The 20,468-nt window shown below is 42.9% G+C and overlaps 1 protein-coding gene across 1 annotated transcript in view; it reads right to left on the reverse strand.

The window, feature by feature from the left end:
• SEMA5A (semaphorin 5A) overlaps nt 1–20,468 on the reverse strand; it is a 569,574-nt gene that overhangs the window by 119,500 nt on the left and 429,606 nt on the right. Inside the window, exon 12 of the mRNA XM_055422270.2 lies at nt 4,148–4,355. Within this exon, the coding sequence (XP_055278245.2) occupies nt 4,148–4,355 (208 nt within the window). The remainder of the gene's footprint in view (nt 1–4,147; nt 4,356–20,468) is intronic.

Consider the following 20,468-nt stretch of genomic DNA (forward strand, 5'->3'; position numbering starts at 1 on the left):
GAGGTGTGGTTGATGTAACAATAATAGAAATAAATTACACAATAAATGTAATGTGCTTGAATTATCCTGAAACCATCTGCATTCTCATCTGCGGAAAACTCGTCTCCCACCAAACCGGGCTCTGGTGCCAAAAAAGTTAGGGACACCTGTTCTAACACCATACACAAAAATGAACTCAAAATAGATTAAAGACCCAAATGTAAGACTATACTATACAATTCTTAGAGGAAAACATAGGCAGAACACGCTGACATAAATTGCACCAATATCTTTTTTGATCCATCTCCTACAAAAATGGAAATAAAAAAGAAAAATAAACAAATGGGACCTAATGAGACTCAAAAGCTTTTGCACAGCCAAGGAAACCATAAACAAAATGAAAAGACAATCCTCAGAATGGGAGAGAATGTTTGCAAACAAAGTAACCCACAGAGGATTAATCTCCAAATTTACAAGTAGCTCATGGAACTCAACATAAAGAAAACACAAACAACCCAATTAAAAAACAGGCAGAAGACTTAAATATATATTTACCCAAGGAAGACATACAGATGGCCAAAAGGCACATGAAAAATGTTCAACACTGCTATTAGAGAAATAAAAATCAAAACTAAAATATCACCTCACACCAGTCAGAAAGACCATCATCAAAAAGTCTATAAACAATAAATGTTGGAAAAGGTGTGGAGAAAAGGGAATTCTCCTATACTGCTGGTGGGAATGTAAATTGGTATGGCCACTGTGGAAAACAGTATGGAGCTTCCTTAAAACGAAAAATAGAGCTCCGTATGGTCTAGCAATACCACTCCTGGCCATATTTCCAGAGAAAACTGTGGCTCAAAAATATGCATGCATCCCAATGTTCACTGCAGTGCTGTTTATAATAGCAATGTCAGAGAAGCAGTCTAAATGTTCATTGACAGAAAAATAGATAAAGAACATGTGGAACATATATAAAATGGGATAATACTCAACCATTAAAACAAATGAAATGGTGGCTCAGATGGTAAAGAATCTGCCTGCAATGCAGGCGACCTGGGTTAGATCTCCTGGGAAGATCCCCTGGAGAAGGAAATGGGTACCCACTCCAATATTTCTGCCTGGAGAATCCCATGGACACAGGAGCCTGGCGGGCTACAGTCCGTGGGATCGCAAAGAGTGGGACACGACTGCACGACTGTTGCTTTCATTGTCACATTAACACAAATGAAATGACATTTACAACAAGATGGATGGAGAGGTTACCATACTAAGTGAAATGTCAGACAGAGAAAGACAAATGTCATATAATATTGCCTATATGTGGAATTCAGCAAAGATTACACAAGTGAACTTACTCACAAAACAGAAACAGACTCACAGACTCAGAAAACAAACTTACGGTTACCAAAGGGGAAACGCGGTTGAGGGGATAAATTGGGAGTTTGGGACTGACATATGCACACTACTATCTTTAAAATAGATAACCAACAAGGACAAACTGTATAGCACAGGGAACTCTGCTCAATATTCTGTAATAACCTAAACAGGAAAAACTTGAATAAATAAATATATGTATATGTATAGCTGAATTGCTTTGTTGTACACCGGAAATGAACCTAACGTCAACAAATTATTGTCCTGCTGCTGCTGCTAAGTCACGTCAGTCGTGTCCGACTCTGTGTGACCCCATAGACGGAAGCCCACCAGGCTCCCCCGTCCCTGGGATTCTCCAGGCAACAACACCGGAGTAGGTTGCCATTGCCTTCTCCGAAATTATTGTCCAATTTAAAATAAATATTAAAGGAAAAAAATAAGAGTGAGGGGACATAGGTATAACTATGGCTGATTCATGTTGATGTTTGGCCGTAACCAACACAATATTGCAAAGCAATTATCCTTCAATTAAAAATAAATAAATTTATTTTAAAAATAAACAAATAGTATATTTAACAATTATTATCCTATTCCTCTACAGCGTGCTTCTTTAGGTATATTTCTTGAAAATTAAAATTGCTTTTGTCTAGAAAAAAACACACTATCTTTCTCCATAGTTTATAAAAATCTGGTCATGTAGATATCAGTTCCTTAAAAATTGATTCTTTTTTTTCTCCTGGGAATGTTAAGAGAGGATTTCTTGTCTTTCTATGAGAGGAAGATGGCAGAAAAACTTTGGAAGAAATTCAGAGAAACTCTTGGGTTGAAATCTTTAGATTTTCTTTCTTCCTCAAATGAAGCATTTAAGGGTCAAATACAAACTAACCCAGTCTGGTGTGAGCACACAGAGGATCACAGTCTATCAGTTTACAATAAATATCATATCTCACTGCTTTTCTCTGAGCAAGTGGACAAGAAAACAGCAGACAGATTCAGCTCTGGATAGAACTGTAAAATCCTGTCCTCCCAGAAGCCTGATACAGACAGACAAGGGGCTTATTCTCCTGAAAGGAACAGGGGAGACTGTCAACTCCTCCTGGGCAGCTGTGCCTGGAGGCCGCTGGTGCCTGTGGTTTCATGACTGAGCTGCAAGTGCAGTTGCCTAGGAGATGAGAGGTGGGCAGATGATGCCTGCTTTGCTTGACCTGATTCAGGATCTAGTTGCTTAAGTAGCATCTAAAAGTTGCTGAGCTAGCAGAGCACCAGAGAAAAGGGGAATTACCTCCTGCTCTGCCTGCAATGCAGGAGACCTGGGTTAGACCCCTGGATTGTGAAGATCCCTTGCAGAAGGAAATGGCAACTCACTCCGGTATTCTTGCCTGAAGAATTCTATGGACAGAGGAGCCTGGAGGGCTACAGTCTGTTGGTCACAAGGAGTCGGACACAACTGAGCAGCTAAAACTTTTTGCAAGGCACTAACATCCATTCTGGCACCAGAAACACCTGTGTATGGCTCAGGTCTGACTTCTTGCGTGATATCCTATGTCACATCCCCAGAGCTTGCTTGCCTGAAACTGGAAGACTGGTGACCTTTCGGGTTCACTGAACTAGTGACACTCCCACTGGCAAGACCCCAGCATTCCCTGTCAACCACTGAGCCATCAAGAACTGGGCCAGAACAATTTCTGCCCTGGGCTAGCACTGCGGGAAACAAAAAGCAGAACAAACTACAAGCAGCCATTGGTTACATTTAGGGAAAAGCTGTTACATAAAAGACAGTCGTTAATCAATATCACTATTTGTTATCAGCAATCACAAAAGCATTGTTATTAGTTGGGAGGGCCCTAATGTTATTTGTTTCTCAACATTCTGATACCAAAAGAGGAATTTTATTACATACTGTGCTGTCTAAAACCATCTAGAAAGGAATATTGTAATGATTTTTATTAAATATAAGAAACTTTTTCTATGTAAGAATACCTACTTTGCAGAATGCTTTAAATCTTGCATAATATATATTATTATGTTAGAGTCTACAGCAATTAGTATGTGTTAGATAAGAAAGGGGGGCTTTCTAGGTGGCTCAGTGGTAAAGAATCCACCTGCCAATGGAGGAGCCATCGGAGATGTGGGTTTTGATCCCTGGGTCGGGAAGATCCCCTGTAGGAGGGAATGGCAACCCACTCCAGTATTCCCAAGGGACAGAGGAGCCTGGTGGGCTACAGTCCATGGGGTTGCAAAGAGTTGGAGACAACGGAGCAACTGAACACACAGTACACATCGATAAGAAAGAGAGGTTTAAAGTACTTCAGTGACCAGGTCAATATATACATAAAACTTGTGCCAGATTAATTCAGGAAGACCAAATATCAGCATTATCACTCAGCGCTGCGTGAGTCACTTCGGTCCTGTCTGACATTGTGACCCTTTGGACTGCAGCCCGCCAGGTTCCTCTGTCCACGGGATTCTCCATGCAAGAAGACTGGAGTGGGTTGCCATTTCCTTCTCCAAACTCACTGAACAATTCACTTCAATCCTGATATCTGCTTACAGATGTCATACAGGGATTCTTCCTCCAGGGATGCTGATGTATTATGGTCGGCATAGCAAGCTGGTGTGTATATGAAGTCTCTGCATCCTGGGATGCAGGATGCTCTGGTCCCCATTCCTCTCAGACACAGGAAATATGAACGTCCTCGGGGATCTGAGCCCTCTCCCTGGGCGGGGCGTCTACAAGGGGTGCCAGCACGTGGGATGGACCCCGCCCCGCCCCGCACCGGGGCTGCCCTACCTGCGCGAGCGGTAGAACTGACACCTCTTCAGCGGGATCTTGGCCACGTGCTCTCGCAGGCCCGCGAACAGGACGCTCTGGCTGTGCAGGATCCGCAGGCTCCTGACCGGCTCGGGCCGCCTCTCCGGGAATAACTCCATCTCTTCCAGCACACAGCCGCCCGAGGTCTGGGTCAGGGGCGCCCGCACCTTCTTAATGGTGCCGTAATCTGCGGAGGCAACAGGGAACGCAGAAAAGTGAGGTCAGCGGTCTCACCGTCACTCACCAGCTAAGCCACCAGGCTTCTCCAGGCGGGGTGCACATAGGGCCATCTGAGGAGCTTGGACAAATGCCAGGAGACCCACCCTGGAGGTGTTCAGTCAGCCACACTGGACGTGGGGCCAGGCACCAGTATTTTGACAGCTCTCAGCACAGCCGACATAAAACCAGGATGAGGACCACTCGGCTAACAGCTGTCTGGTCCCCACGCAGGTCCAGAGACCCAGAGCACAGCAGAGCTTGAAAGAAAAAAAGAAAGTGAAGTCGCTCAGTCGTGTCCGACTCTTGGCGACCCCATGGACTGTATCCCACCAGGCTCCTCCGTCCATGGGACTTTCCAGCTAAGAGTACTGGAGTGCGTTGCCATTCCCTTCTCCCAGGGATCTTCCCAACCCAGGGATCGAACCCGGGTCTCCTGCATTGCAGGCAGCTTCTTTACCGTCTGAGCCACCAGGGAAGCTCACAGTGGAGCCTACCGTGGTCCAAAGCAGCCGGCTTTGCACCATCCCATGGCAAACATCAGGTGAGAGGGGCTGGATTCTCGGTGTCAGACAGAGGAGCTGACTCTGGTGCCCGACACAGCGGACCCCACCTGACAGAGGCTGCAGACATGCAGGCGGCAAAGGAGGCTTCTGCTTCCTTCCTGCCCGGAAAGCACATCTGTGTGTGTGGCTGCATCTGGACACCCTCCCTCTTGTTCTCTCTCTCTCTCAGTCTTTTTTCTGGGATGCTCTCCTGGGTCTCAGCTCCATGGATTCTTCTTTCCCATCCTACTGACCATCCATTTCGACCCAACCCCCTCCCTCCTCCACATTTTCTGCTCATCACGTGTTTAAACTCATTTTGGCCTTAAGTGCTGCCCCAGGACAAGTGGGCCAGGGCCACCTGAACCACACAGATCCCCCCGGAGTGGCTGTGAGGGACACAGAGTAGGGTCCTCCCAGCCAGTAAGGGGCACAGCACAGTCAACCCCGCAGGGTCAGGACACAGACTTGAAACATAGGATGTTGTCTGTGGTGCATCGACGTGAAACCCCACCCCCTTCAGCCAATCTGCCAATCCAGGGCATGGATCCAGCCCTCTAGAAGCACCTCTGAGAGCTGCTGGCAAGCTCCTCAGATCACCCTGGCTGAAGAAAACCCAAGGGAACTTATTTTCAAAATATCACAATTCTCACTCTATCAACACAGACAACGAGGCTAGGAAGTCTTCTCAAAGAGGAAGTGGAATCCAGAACCTTTGGCTTCAAGGCCTCTGATTGATCTCAGAAGATTTGGAAAGAAATTACCTTTCCAGTTTTCCATTCCTAGGAAAGTCTCTACAAACGGAGGATGTTTACCTAAGTGGATATATGTTATCCTGAGTTCATTATGGAATATGTATCTGAAACGTCTCCAGTAATCATTGATTATGAACTGTTATAAGTATTATGCATGTAATAGTCTATTTAATTTTGCATATAATAATATATTCAATATCATTAAATCACTGCTCAATTTTATTTTAAGTTAGTTGGTTAAACATGTAACTTTTGAGAAAGCTCAAGCACAAACAGAATTGCTATGGATGCTGGGAAGATTAAAAATAAGGAGATCCCATGGACAGAGGAGCCTGGCGGGCTGCAGTGCATAGGGTGGCAAAGAGTAGACATGTCTGAAGTGACTTAGCATGCATACACACACTTGTGTTTAAGGGAAGAGTGTGTTTGTGAACACACAGCAAAGTAGGGGGATGGAGAGATTGGGGGGCAGATGCAGCAAGGCAGCATTTTAATAAGTAATCAGACTTCAGTGTGGAAGAGAATTTGTATGAATTTATTATATAAGTCAATCTAATTTTGACTTGGAGACCTCAGTTTCCAGCTTCTGGGAAGTTCAACCCAGTGATGTTCGGGTCTTCCTGCCTGTATGATGCAAAGGAACAAAGTTGAGCAGGGCATTAGGGCAGTGGTGCAAACAAAGTGGGAGCTTCACGGAAGGTGACTTCAGCATCCACCAGCAGACAGAACTGCCAGGTTCCTGTGGGCCAGTGATAGGCAGGGAGCCCCTGCTGCCCTTCGGGAAACCCTGACAATCAAACAAGAACTGAGACAAAAGTTAGGAGCCAGGCCCGCCACTATCCAGTGAGCAGCAAGGCTCTGATGAGGCTTAGGTAAGACTCTTGGGAATATAGAATTCCCACGTGCATGTGTGCGTGCTAGGTTGCCTTAGTTGCGTCCAACTCTTTGGGACTCTATGGACTGTAGCCCACCAGGCTCCTCTGTTCATGGGATTCTCCAGGCAAGAATAATAGAGTCAGTTGCCCTGTCCTTCTTCAGGGGATCTTCCCGACCCAGGGATCAAACCTGCATCTCTTACATCTCCTGCATTGGCAGACAGGTTCTTTATCCCTAGTACCACCTGGGAATATATGCACTACTATGGATAAAATAGATAACTAATAAGAACCTGATGTATAGCACAGGGAACTCTACTAAATACTCTGTAATGGTCCACATGGGAAAAGAATCTAAGAAAGAGTGGATACATGTATATGTACAACTGATTCACTTTGCTGTATACCTGAAGCCAACAGAACACTGCAAATCAACTATATCCCAAAAAACATTAAAAAAGAAAAGACTCTTGGGATAAAATAGAACATTTTAGAGCAATGCAGAAGTATAGGCGGGGAGCAGCAGAATAGGCGGGAGTCCAGCTGAATAACTGTCATGTTTTGACCGTTATCAGCACTGAAGGATTGATGCTTTCAAACTGCGGTGCTGGAGAAGACTCTTCAGAGTCCCTTGGACAGCAAGGAGATCAAGCCAGTAAATCCTACAGGAAATCAACTGTGCATATTCATTGGAAGAACTGATGATGCAATCCTTTGCCCACCTGATGCGAGCAGCCAACTCACCGAAAAGACCCTGATGCTGAGAAAGACTAAAGACAGGGGGAGAAGGGGACGAGAGAGGATGAGATGGTTGAAAGACATCACTGACTCAATGGACATGAGTTTGAGCAAACTCTGGGAGACAGTGAAGGACAGGGAAGCCTGGCGTGCTGTGGCTCCATGGGGTCTTAAAAAGTCGGCCGTGACTTAGCGACTGAACAACACCACCACACTATTCCACAGAAGCCGTGGGTGAGAGAACTACATCCTGTTCAACAGGTGAACAATTAGTATTTATTTTGCTGACAGATTATTACTCTGTGAAACCAAATCAATAATGATGCAAACATTCATATGCTCATACACACTTTGGATTCTTAAGCAGCTGTGAGGGAAAAACAAATTTTAAAAGATCTTTACAAATTTGATTTAAAAGAACTAACCATCATTGACCAAAATTTCTTGGTGTATATTTCTGCACACCTTGTTTCTACTTTCCAGCTGACTAACAAATCCAGGGATTTGTTTGATCCAGTGATCTAACAAAACTATAGGACTTAGCACTTCAGAGAATGGCACGGTAGTGTCGATTTAGGTGCTTGCCTATTGAGAAATGGAATATTTCCTGCCGTATCAGTAAACAAGGATGTCATGGTCATCAGTGATTGCAGCCCTGAGGGAACTCCGGATGGAGAAGAAAACCTGTGATCTAGACTGTAGCCACTCCCCATGGTGAGTTGGGAGGAAAGGAAGCTGAGAAAGTGAAAATGCTGAGGTGCATATCAAAGAGATGATTTCGGTGAGCCCAGCTTCTATGTCTTCCCATACATAGAAAAGTGCTAAATTCCTTAACTTGGGATACCGGGTTTTCTTTAATTTACAAAAAAATACATTTGACATTCAGACTATCTGCTGTTTGTTTGCAAACCTTCTATATAACACAGCTTCTCCTCTCACCTCCTCTGAGCTTATTTGAGATGCTGGCTTCCAGGCTTGAAGTCCTAAAAATTCCCACTGAGTAAGACGTAACTCTCAGTTTTTATGTAGTGAGTATTTTTTTAATACTCACCACCCTCTGTGCCTCTGCTGGGTCATCTTCACCCTGAAGCATCAGTCACGTGAGGCTCCTCGTGAAGCTCCCTGTTCTTTTGGCACTAGGGTGACTGTTGGAGGACCCTCAGGGTGCTTTTATTTTTTGTTATTTTGTGTTATAATATTTTCCAGGGTTTAATGACTGATTTACTTGTTTCACGCCTTCTACACTTGACATGATGGAGCTCCAAGAGGGCAGATGCTGCCAGCGTTGTTCTCTGGTGCCTGCAGAGTGGCCACCACTGTGGCCTGTGGAGGTTAATGAATACGTGCCGGACGAGAGGCTGAAGAAATGAGGGAGGGAAGGAGGGAAAGAAGAAAGGCAGAGCGGCGGGAAAGAAGGCAGACGCTACAGGAATGCCTTGTCACTTGCACATTTGCCAAAAAGACTCCTGATTAATGCTTTTGAATCACAACCTTTAGTAAGAAAAATGATATCAGTCAGTGTGAAGGTGAAACGAGAAATAATCCTCCACCAATTCCAAAATATTTCCTCGGAAATCATCATAAACTAAACAGCAGTGAAGAAAATCATTTTAATTGGTTTCAGCTGAGAAAATATCAGCTCTGAAATTTTGCCACAGAAAAATAAAACCATACACACCTTCCATACTCCTGAAACTCAATACTCTAATCAAAGTCAGCTAAAGTTTAAAAAAAAAATGCTAGAAATACAGAAAAGCTTCTCAATCAGTCTTTACCATTTTGAGATCAGAAAGAAAAGAGAAAATTGGCACTTCCTGTCAATCACACATCACTTCCCCAGAGAGATGAGGAGAAAGGGGTTCAGAGAAAGTGAAGAACTGGTGCTGAGAGCATGACAATAGGGTGACACTGTTTTGGCCCAAATTGTCATAATATTCACCTTTTTGTGAAAACGTGAACTACTAATTATATAATGGAAACAAATTTCAGAGTCATATATTTACAGTTTCATGCTCAAACTGAAAAACCACAGCTATTCATTACGAAAGAGATAGAGCGACTGCAAGATTTTTAAGACTGATGAAAGCTAATAGTGTGGTTGTTATTTGGAAGACAGGAATAGCTGTAATTACATGAAAATGTGCAAAATGTACTGCAGAACTTATATTTGCTAATTTCTGCAGAACAGGAAGCATGGTTATGTTCCAGAGAGTGGGCAGACTAAAGAAAGGATGCCCACTTCAGTTTGAATTTTAGCTAAACCATTAACATTTTTTCAGTATGTCCAATTCGATATTATTCATGGTTTATCTGAAGTCCAAATTAAAGTAGGCTGTATTTTATTTTATATAAATTTATATATATTAATAAAATATATCCTGTATTTTATTATATAAATAAAACCTCATTATATCCACATCTCATTTGATTATCGCAGCAAACTGGTGAGAATGTAACAAATATGTGAATGAGTATTCCCCCTTGATAGATGAGAAAACTGCGTTTCCAAGAATAGAAGATCTGATACATATTTCCTATGAACTGGTCTTTCAAAGTCCCATAAAGAAGTCAGACATAAAATGGAGGTTCAAGTCAACGCTGATGAACAAGATAAATGCAACAAAGGGCCCCAAAGAAGCATTAAATAAAAAGCCAGTGTGAGTGACACCTAGGAAAGGGCAGTTTTGTCGAGACTGTTTGCAATACTCTTTTTATTCCATGAAGTCTTCCACAGTCGTGAAACATAACCAGTTGGGAGGCAGCAAGAAGGCAGGCAATCTCCTGACGCTGCCCGCATGGACGACATGCAGGGACGGCATCGGCTTCAGAGAGCACTGGGGTCTCCTGGCCATCAGGACGACATCCCTTCCCTGGGTACCACAATCCAGGCACAGGCAGGCAAGCACAGTGACTGACAGCTGTGCACCCTTGAGGTGGTGATGTCGCTCAGTCGTGTCCGACTCTTTGCGACCCCGTGGACTGTAGCCTACCAGGCTTCTCCGTCCATGGGATTCTCCAGGCAAGAATACTGGAGTGGGTTACCGTTTCCTTCTCCAGGGTTCTTCCCGACCCAGGGATCGAACCCGGGTCTCCCGCATTGGAGGCAGACACTTTAACCTCTGAGCCATCAGGGAAGCCCAACCTAAGCCACCAGGTGCACCCTTACACCATCTATTTAAAGAGGGAGGCACACTGAGCCAGATAAAATACATGTTTGTGGATGAACAGAAGTTGTATGCACACTTAAAGGGCAATATTTCTGGGAACAAGAGAAAAGGACCACTACCCCCACCCCTCCCCCCCACAAACAAGAGCCATGCAAGGAACGTATTCTCACCAGACCAGACCTTGAACAAATGAAGGGCTTCACTGAAGTGCTTGCCGGTGATATGAGAACTCTCCCGGGCACACAGCATCAGACTGCAGGTCCGAATAATTCCTAATATTGATTTTTACTGGTGACTAACAAAGTCATGGAAGACCAGAGGCACAGCTGATGTCAGGTGGCCAACACAGCAAAATTGGATTATCGCAATAAGAGAGATATTCGTTTCAACTGCAATTGAAGTTGAGCCATTCTGAGCCATTAGGAAAATGACCAAAGGAAAAAGCAAAAATCATAAATGAGATGGTTTTCTAAGTTAAAGTTAGAACACTGACATGTGACAATAAAATTCGTTTTTAAAAGTGACTGTTGGGAAAGAAATGTTTACATAACACTTATCAGAAGACTGGAGTGCTACTTGAAAAGGACGTGAGAAATCCTTACCTATCCCCAACCCTCGCCCAATTCCAACCACAAGAAATGATCCATGAGACACTGAGGCTTGGTCCACACCCTCCAACCCACAGGAAAATCTGCGCAGGTCCTACAGCTAATGAGCTGCCAAATAACCTTAGAGGAATAATACGAGAAATGAGACCAAAACCAAGTAAACAAAAATGCATGTGTTTTTCTGCAGAAAAAAATAAAAAACTGATTTCAGTGAGAGCAGAATGTGGTACTCATGAAAGCTGCCAGGACACATTCTTCACACATTTCGTGGGAACAAAGTGACTGGCACGTGGGGACCTGAGGAAGCAATGATGCTAGAATCCCCAAAAAGCCATCGAGCATGGACGCCTGGAGGCGGAAGCTCACAGAGTAAATCCAGACCGCACAATTCATGGAAATATAGAACAATCCATGTAATAAAAAAAATTTTTTTAGTAGCCACATTTTAAAAAAAGATTAGCAGGTGAGTTGAATTTAATTACTAATTTTGATTTACCCCAATGTATACTTTGGCCACCTGATGGGAAGAACTGACTCATTTGAAAAGACCCTGATTCTGGGAGGGATTGAGGGCAGGAGGAGAAGGGGATGGCAGAGGATGAGATGGTTGGATGGCATCACCAACTCAATGGACATGAGTTTGAGCAAGCTCCAGGAGTTGGGACAGACAGGGAGGCCTGGCGTGCTGCAGTCCATGGGGTTGCAAAAGAGTCAGACACAACTGAGCGACTGAACTGAACTGAAAGAAGACTCTTTCTGTTTTTGCTTGTATGTTTTGTAGAGCTTTCCTTTAGTTAGAGGTTAGTTTTATGCCTGGCCCCCCTCAGTGGCTCAGCGGTAAAGAATCCACCTGCAATGCAGGAACCAAGGAGACGTGATCTGGATCCCTGGGTCGGGAAGATCCCCTGGAGGAGGGCATGGCAACCCACTCCAATATTCTGGCCTGAAGAATCCCATGGACAGAGGAGCCTGGTGGGCTACAGTCCACAGGGTCGTAAAGAGTCAGACACAGCTGAAGTAATTTAGCACACACATGCAAGCTTTTCCCTACTCTTCTGGAGTGAATCTTTTGTATCATCTTTCTGAGAAAACCAATGACCCTTACTGCCCTCCCAAATAGAAATGGTGAGGGCGACATGGCTTTTCATCACCCACAGCCTGAATAATCAACATATTAAAGCTAGTGTAAACCAGAAAAAGCCACTGATATATTTATACCAAAATATATGCTAACAAAGAAAGAAGTACAGATGTAAAACCTGATGGACAAACAGAAAACTACAGAATCCCTTGTTTTCTTATTCAGTCAGTTTTGTAAATCCAAGGTAAATCCTTGAGGGAGTATACAAGAGATTCCATTGGTGTGGCCACCCTAAAGGCAAATCATCTACCATCACTGTTTTCTAAACTAAAATTTCTGATAGTCACAGGGTATTAGAGTTGGAAAGGACGTACAACAATATTTTGAATTTTGTAGGTAAGAAAAGCAAAACCCAGAAAAACTGAGTCCCTAAGGTCAGATTCTGGAATCTAAATGTAGGTCCTCTGTGTATCAATCAAGTGCTTGTTTCTAAATTTTTGATGGTCTTTTCATTTTGAAAGTATGGAAACTATAATATGCAATCCTTACAATGGTGCATCTAGAATAGTATAGCTGACAAGTCTCTCAAAAGATTCGGTTCAGTTCAGTTTAGTTGCTCAGTAGTGTCTGACTCTTCACGACCCTGTGAACCGCAGCATGCCAGGTCTACCTGGCAAAAGATTAGGTAGTCTGATTCTAAGGGTATTAAGCAGCAGTTATTATTCAAGACAATGATTAAGCTATGATTTAGGGACATGCTCATCACAGAATTCCCTACACAAACAACCAATGTATAAATGGTGCCAAGCCCAGGATAGATCTAACTTCTCTACCAGGCTAGGGACTCTCATTTCCATGAGTTCAGGAAGCAAACGAGAATAAACTGATGGAAAAATTGCCTAAGGACTTCCCTGGTGGTTCAGAGGTTAAGACTCAGTGCTTGCACAGCAGTGGGTACAGGTTTAATTCCTGGTCAGGGAACTAAGACCCTGCATGCAGTGTGGCTAAAGGGACAAAAAAGGAAAAGAAAAATGACTAGGGTATTCTATTCCAGTTATTTTGTTAAAGAAGGTTTAAGGTGATAAAAGGTTGGTTTAAACAAAAAATTTATAATAAAAATATGATTTTTAAACCACTAATTTCTTTATGTAATGTAAGCTCTGTGTAACATAAACTCTAATACACATAATTCAGTTATAAGTGGTTGAAAATTAACTATATTATTTACTTTGGGAGAAAATAGCAGGTCTTTTTCTAAATTTCAAAGTTCAGCTTGCTAATTAACATCAGTTCAATAGTTTAAACAATATCCTATTCTGCATCTTGATAGGGATGGTCAAATACAGAAATCTCTCATTTGCTGTGAAGTACTTTTTTGGGCTCCAAAATTACTGCAGATGCTGATTGCAGCCATGAAATTAAAAGACGCTTACTCCTTGGAAGGAAAGTTATGACCAACCTTGATAGTATATTAAAAAGCAGAGATATTACTTTGCCAACAAAGGTCCATCTAGTCAAGGCTATGGTTTTTCCCGTGGTCATGTATGGATGTGAGAGTTGGACTGTGAAGAAGGCTGATCGCCGAAGAATTGATGCTTTTGAACTGTGGTGTTGGAGAAGACTCTTGAGAGTCCCTTGTACTGCAAGGAGATCCAAGCAGTCCATTCTAAAGGAGATCAGTCCTGGGTTTTCATTGGAAGGACTGATGCTAAAGCTGAAACTGCAATACTTTTGCCACCTCATGCAACGAGTTGACTCACTGGAAAAGACTCTGATGCTGGGAAAGGTTGGGAGTGGGAGGAGAAGGGGACGACCAAGAATGAGATGGCTGGATGGCATCACCGACTCTGTGGACATGAATTTGAGTGAACTCTGGGAGTTGGTGATGGACAGGGAGGCCTGGCGTGCTGTGATTCATGGGGTCGCGGAGAGTCGGACACGACTGAGCGACTGAACTGAACTGAACTGACACTGTATAATATGCAGATGACACCACCCTTATGGCAGAAAGTGAAGAAGATCTAAAGAGCTTCTTGATGAAAGTGAAAGATGAGAGTGAAAAAGCTGGCTTACAACTCAACATTCACAAAATGAAGATTGTGGCTTCCGGTCCCATCACTTTATGGCAAATAGAGGAGGAAACTGGGCCCCAAAATCACTGCAGCTTTGAAATTAAAGGACACTTGCTCCTTGGAAGAAAAGCTATGACAAACCTAGTAAGTAATTGACTAAAAGTCACTCAGTTGTGTCTGACTCTTTGCAACCCCTGGACTATACAGTCCATGGAATTCTCCAGGCCAGAATACTGGCATGAGAATTGTTTCCTTTTTCCTGGGCATCTTCCCAACCCAGGGATTGAACCCAGGTCTCCCACATTGCAGGCAGATTATTTACCAGCTGAGCCACAACCCAAGCAGCATATTAAAAAGCAGAGACACTACTTTACCAAAAAATGTCCAGTGGTCATGTATGGATGTGAGAGTTGGACCATAAAGAAAGCTGAGCACCCAAGAATTGATGCTTTTGAACTGTGGTGTTGGAGAAGACTCTTGAGAGTCCCTTGGACTGCAAGGAGATCCAACCAGTCCAGCCTAAAGAAAATCAGTTCTGAATATTTATTGGAAGGACTGATGCTGAAGCTGAAGCTCCAACACTTTGGCCACCTGATGCAAAGAACTGACTCACTGGAAAAGACCCTGATGTTGGAAAAGATTGAAGGCAGGAGGAGAAGGAGACAACAGAGGATGAGATGGTTGGATAACATCACCGACTCAATGAAAATGAGTTTGAACAAGCTCGGGGAGTTGTGATGGACAAGGAAACCTGGCTTGCTGCAGTCCATGGGGTCACAAAGAGTTGGACATGACTGAGTGACTGAACTGATACCATACAATAAAATATGGGTTATTTTGGGCTGGATTGTACTCCTTGCATATTCTTATGTTTAAGTCTTAATTCCTAATACCTCAGAATATTTGGAAAAAGGGCTTTAAAAAAAAAAGTGTTTATTTCTCTGCATCAGGTCTTAGTTGCCTCATGTAGGATCTTTGTTGTGTCCTGTGGGATCTTTCATTGCTACACACAAACTCTCCAGTTGTGGTATGAGGGCTTAGCTACTCCAGGAATGTAGGATCTTAGTTCCCCAACCAGGGATCAAACTGTGACCCCTGCCTTGAACGGCAGATTCTTAACCACCAGACCACCAGTTGAAGTCCTAAGAAAGGGCTCTCAAAGAGGTAATTAACGTAAAATGAATCATAGGGGTGATTCCTAAGTCTAACACGAGTGCTGCATGCGTGCTAAGTTGCTCAGTTGAGTCCAACTCTTTGTGAACCCATGGACTGTAGCCCGCCAGGCTCCTCTGTCCATGGGATTCTCCAAGCAAGAATACTGGAGTGGGAGGCCATGTCCTCCTCCAGATGGAACCAGCTTTTCTTACGTCTCCTGCATTGGCAAGTGGGTTCTTAACCACTAGAGACACCTGGAAGACTTCTGCATCCACATGGGAGGATACATCTGGAAGATATTTGACTACAAGCCAAGGGGAGAGGTCTCTGAAGAAATAAACCCTGCCAACACCTTGATCTCAAACTTCTGGCCTCCAGAGCCATGAGAAGTAGACATTTGTGGTTCTATCTCCCAATCTGCAGTACTCCATTATCTTTTTTTTTTTTTTTTATCTTTATTTTTTTTTTTAATTTTACAATATTATATTGGTTGGTTTTGCCATACATTGACATGAATTCGCTCCATTATCTTTGTTAAGGCAGTTTGAGAAGACTAGCAGATGGACTCCATGTCTAGAGTAGGAAGACTTTGTCACGCAAATAATTTGCTGAAAGCAATTTCAAAACTAGGTTGAAAATTATTTTTCCATATTTCCCTAAGCTATTATGACTCAAATTTTAATGCAAAGGCATTTTAAACTATGTTAGACATAGACAATTTTCTTTTCACCTTGTATGGTTTACAACATGACTCATATTAGTAATAGTATGGTATTATCAGTTATTGTCATATATTTCATTTAATCCCCTATACATATGATCCTGGGCTAGAAAAGCTGCAGGAAATGACACAGAACATGTAGTATTGTGAAAAACTGATGCACTTTTATAAACATTATAAAATAATTCAAATAGCTGAAGCCCTGCTCACAACCTTTATGCTAATGACCCTGGTGATCTTTGGGGGACAATTAGAACTAAATGAATCCTCAGGAAAAAGCTTTCCCAGTATTTAAGGAAAAGGTCATTGACTATAATGAATTCCTTTTTGGAGGATTATCACTGAAATTTCAAAAGTTCATGAAATTTTTTTTTTTTTTTTGAAAGAGGGATGGCAGAAAGGAAGGAGGGAGTAATAGGAAAGGAAAAGAAATATCATCAGCTGAGTATAACATTTACTACTTCTATAAATAAAAATAATTTATTTTTATTTTTCATACTTGTATATGATCGGACAGCCTTCTGCAATTCATTAAAACTTCAACAATGAAACAATACTTAAAGGGAAAGTCATGTCTTATGTTTTGGGCTTACCAGGAGACTCAGCAGTAAAGAATCTGCCTGTCAGTGCAGGAAACACAGGAAACATAGGTTCGTTCCCTGGGTCAGGAAGATCCCCTGGAGAAGGAAATGGCAACCCACTCCAGTATTCTTGCCTGGAGAATCCCATGGACAGAAGAGCCTGGCAGGCTATAGTCCATTGGGTCACAGAGTTGGACATGACTCAATAACTAAACAACAACATCATGTCTCACGTTTATAGCAGCTTCAGGTCTAATGAACTTGAGAACCCTAAACAACAAAGAAAGGTTCTGAGAAATTAAAATTCTTTGTGAGTATAGCAGCCAGAAGCACTTCCAAAACACAGAATGAATATATATCCCTCTAAGTTTCAATAAAACACTTAGGAGGGTGGAGCTGTAGCATACACTACACATATACAATTTTTGTTTTCAGAAAGGAAAGAAGTCACACCATGAAAGAAAGAGACAAACATTCCAGGGAAATGTGTTACAAAAATGCAGCATTAGTGCAAAGCCTTGGACAGTTAAATCTTTTAAATCTTGATTCCATTCTGCTTTAACTACTTTTCTAAGTTCTGCTGTATTTTAAAGGGACGTTCAACTTGCCATGTGCTGAATCCAGTACAGAAATTCAACCTGTGAGCCAGACAGGTGGCCATCCTGATGACGGTTGTCTGTGATGGGGCTGGAGATTCAGTGCAGACACCAAGGCCACTAATCAGGGAAGCTAAATTGCTTTATTTCCAATTGTGCATTTGACTCTGATTCTCCGCTGCTGTATCCAAGAGGCATTTTTAGTGTTTATCGCATCGACCCAGAGTGACTGCAGACTAAAAGGAAGGCCTTTGTACTTGCATCTGTTGCTGTTCGGAGCACTATCTGTGTGGTAATGACAAAGTGCCCTCTTCCACTCACTGGGCAGCATGTTGCCATAGCAACAGATCATTATACAAAGTTCATCAATTCAGCTGGTTGTTAGTCCCAAGTAGCAGACAGCTAATATGTTTCCAAAGTTCTTTCTTTTAACCCATAATTGAGCAAATGAATTAAATTGGTCTTGGCACTAGGGGCTCAGTATCACATTTATATAGTGAAGGCGAATTAGGAGGAAAAAAAAATACAGGCTTTCTTGGCTGGTGTATGCCTGAAAAGGAGATTTTAATTAACTCAGTTTATCAGATTCAACTAATGGCTTATTTTCTCTCAAAAAAAAAAAAAATAAAGGGATATGTAATCCAGCTTAGCCATCCCAGTTATAAATTATATGTAACATTCTTTTATCGCAAAGTATTATTTTAAACCATACTGAGGGAGTTTCCTGGCCGTCCAGTGGTTAGGACTTGGCACTTTCACTGCTGTGGTCTGAGTTTCATCCCTGGTCAGGAAACTAAGATCCTGCAAGCCACACAGTCTGGCCAAAAAAAAAAAAATCAACCAAAAAATATATTTAAATATTGTCCCCCTCAGCATGTAAATTCTAGGCAGTCAGTGTTGGCGGACACAGCCTGTCTTAGACACTGGGGACTCACCAGTGTCCATGCCTGACACCCAGTCCGTGCTCAAGCAGAGCACGTGGCCCAGTGTGTGGACCCTGGAGCCCGAGGGCCCGGGTCAGACCTCTGTCTCCAGCTCATTCAGCTCTGTGTCTCCTATACTCTGGGGCCCAGCTCACAGACCAGGGCCCACGTAGGCAGCTGATCTACACAGAAGTCTTGGATGGTGCCTGGCAGGCAGGGTACGTTATATAAGAATTCACTGTTATTACTTTATTGCTATTTTTAGCTTATGGATTATAATCCCTCCTCAAGTTTTGTCTAAAATGAGCAAGCACCCTACATCTGTCAGTACTGGCCTCACATAAAAGAGAGGAGTAGATGATGGCTTTATTTTAACAACCTCCACTGCCTTTCTGAAAACCAAAATGAAACAGGACACTCCTCTGAGTACTCTACATCATAAGCTGATGCTTACAGGAAATTTACCACTGGAGCATCCTGTGAATAAAAACCGTATTCCACTGGAAATGAAAGTGCAATTAATCGAGTCCTCTGGGTATCTTCTCTAAGCTCCCATCTAACCCCACAGCTTCATTCTCCCATCATTCTGCTAAGGTGGCGATTCAAGTTTCTAGAAGGTAATTACTTGCCTTAGATTTATTGTATCTAAATTACCAACCAATGACCCAGTTGGCCAGGTTGGCAGCTCTTCATTGACAGTCACCAGGCAGGAACACGGAGTCTAAATGACCCTCTCACCCCCAGTAGTAAAATTTGTACTGCCTCTGATTCCATTAGGTATGAACTGAGATGGTTGAAAAGATCTATACAAAGCACTTTTGTACTTGTGCAACATTAATTTAGAGGTGGAAAAAAGAGCTCTCTATTCAGTGGAGTAAGAGAATTATTTTGCTGTTTTTCTGAATCGCTGCATTGCACTAATTACAAACTAGTGGCTGATAGTCCCAGCTGTTGGGTAGCTAGCTGGACTTTTCACATGCTTTTTTCAGGCATGATCTCACCCATTCCTATGGTGTCAAAGCCAATCTGAGCCTTCCATTACCAACCCAAACCGTTCTCTTTTAAAAAGGACTTCTAACTGACCATCAGACCTAACCCCAGGAAACTGGAACTCAGAGTATCCCCAAACTGCACTGTTATCTCCCCTTTGGTGCAAATCTGTTCATACATCTAAATCCCTTTCCATTCATCAGGATAAATTTTTCAATTATTTTACGTTTTCATTTGATCTTTTCTCTCAGGACTTCCCTGGTGGCTCAGATGATAAAGAATCTGCCTGCAAGGCAGGAGACCCAGGTTTGATCCCTGGGTCAGAAAGATCCCTTGAAGGAGGGCATGGCAACCTACTACATTAATCTTACCTGGAGAATTCCATGGATGGAGGAGTCTGGTAGGCTACAATCCATGGGGTTACAAAGAGTCAGACACAAAAGAGCAACTAACATTTTTTTTCACTTTTCTCTCTCTCTACCTATAACACCAGCTAAAGCAATTTTTTCACCTTGAGAACGCTTTCTATATCTGCAGGTTTTCTATATCCAGTGTCTTCTTCCAGGAAGGTTTTTCCAAACCTTCTCCACTAGGAAAGCATCCCCCTGTCTTTTAAGAGCCAGCTTCCACCCTCTTTCTGACCCTCCCAAGCCAGACCATTGTTCCCAAGTCTCTGTGCCTCTGGATCCACAGGAAGAAATCCTTAACCAGTCTTTGAGGAGAGGGTGGGGAAGGGGAAGCCTACAGTCTTCAACTGGACCTTGAAAGATAAGCAAGCATTCACCAGGCAGAGAAGGAAAGGAGGGAAAGCTGGGGAGGGGTGTCTGACCAAAGTGGGGAGGATGGGGGATGCTGGCTCACAGAAGCGTAGGATTAACTGTTCCTTACAAGGGTGACACACTGGAAAAATCCAAACAAACCTTTTGGCCAACCCAAGAGCAGCACCGCTTACAATAGCATTAGACTGGAAGCCACCCAAACATCAGTCCTCAAGATTCCCTTCAGTTTAGGCAAACTAGAAAACTGCAGAGTGGCTAAGACGAAGGGATTTTAGTTATGTGCACGAACATGGATGAATCACTAATTTAAAAATCACTGAGCAAAATTTTAAAAAGACAGTCCTAGGAGAATACACATAAACGCACTTACTGAAAGTTCAAACCGTATAAAGCTAAGCAATGCCATCTTGGAAATAAAATATAGTGAAATTATAAAAGAAAGGAAGGGAATAATAAGAATAACATTCAGGACTGTGGATACTTGGGGAAGAGCTCATA

Source organism: Moschus berezovskii, chromosome 18 (assembly GCF_049115385.1).
Source record: "Moschus berezovskii isolate FMDL1 chromosome 18, NW_MosBer_1.0, whole genome shotgun sequence".
Taxonomy (NCBI): domain Eukaryota; kingdom Metazoa; phylum Chordata; class Mammalia; order Artiodactyla; family Moschidae; genus Moschus; species Moschus berezovskii.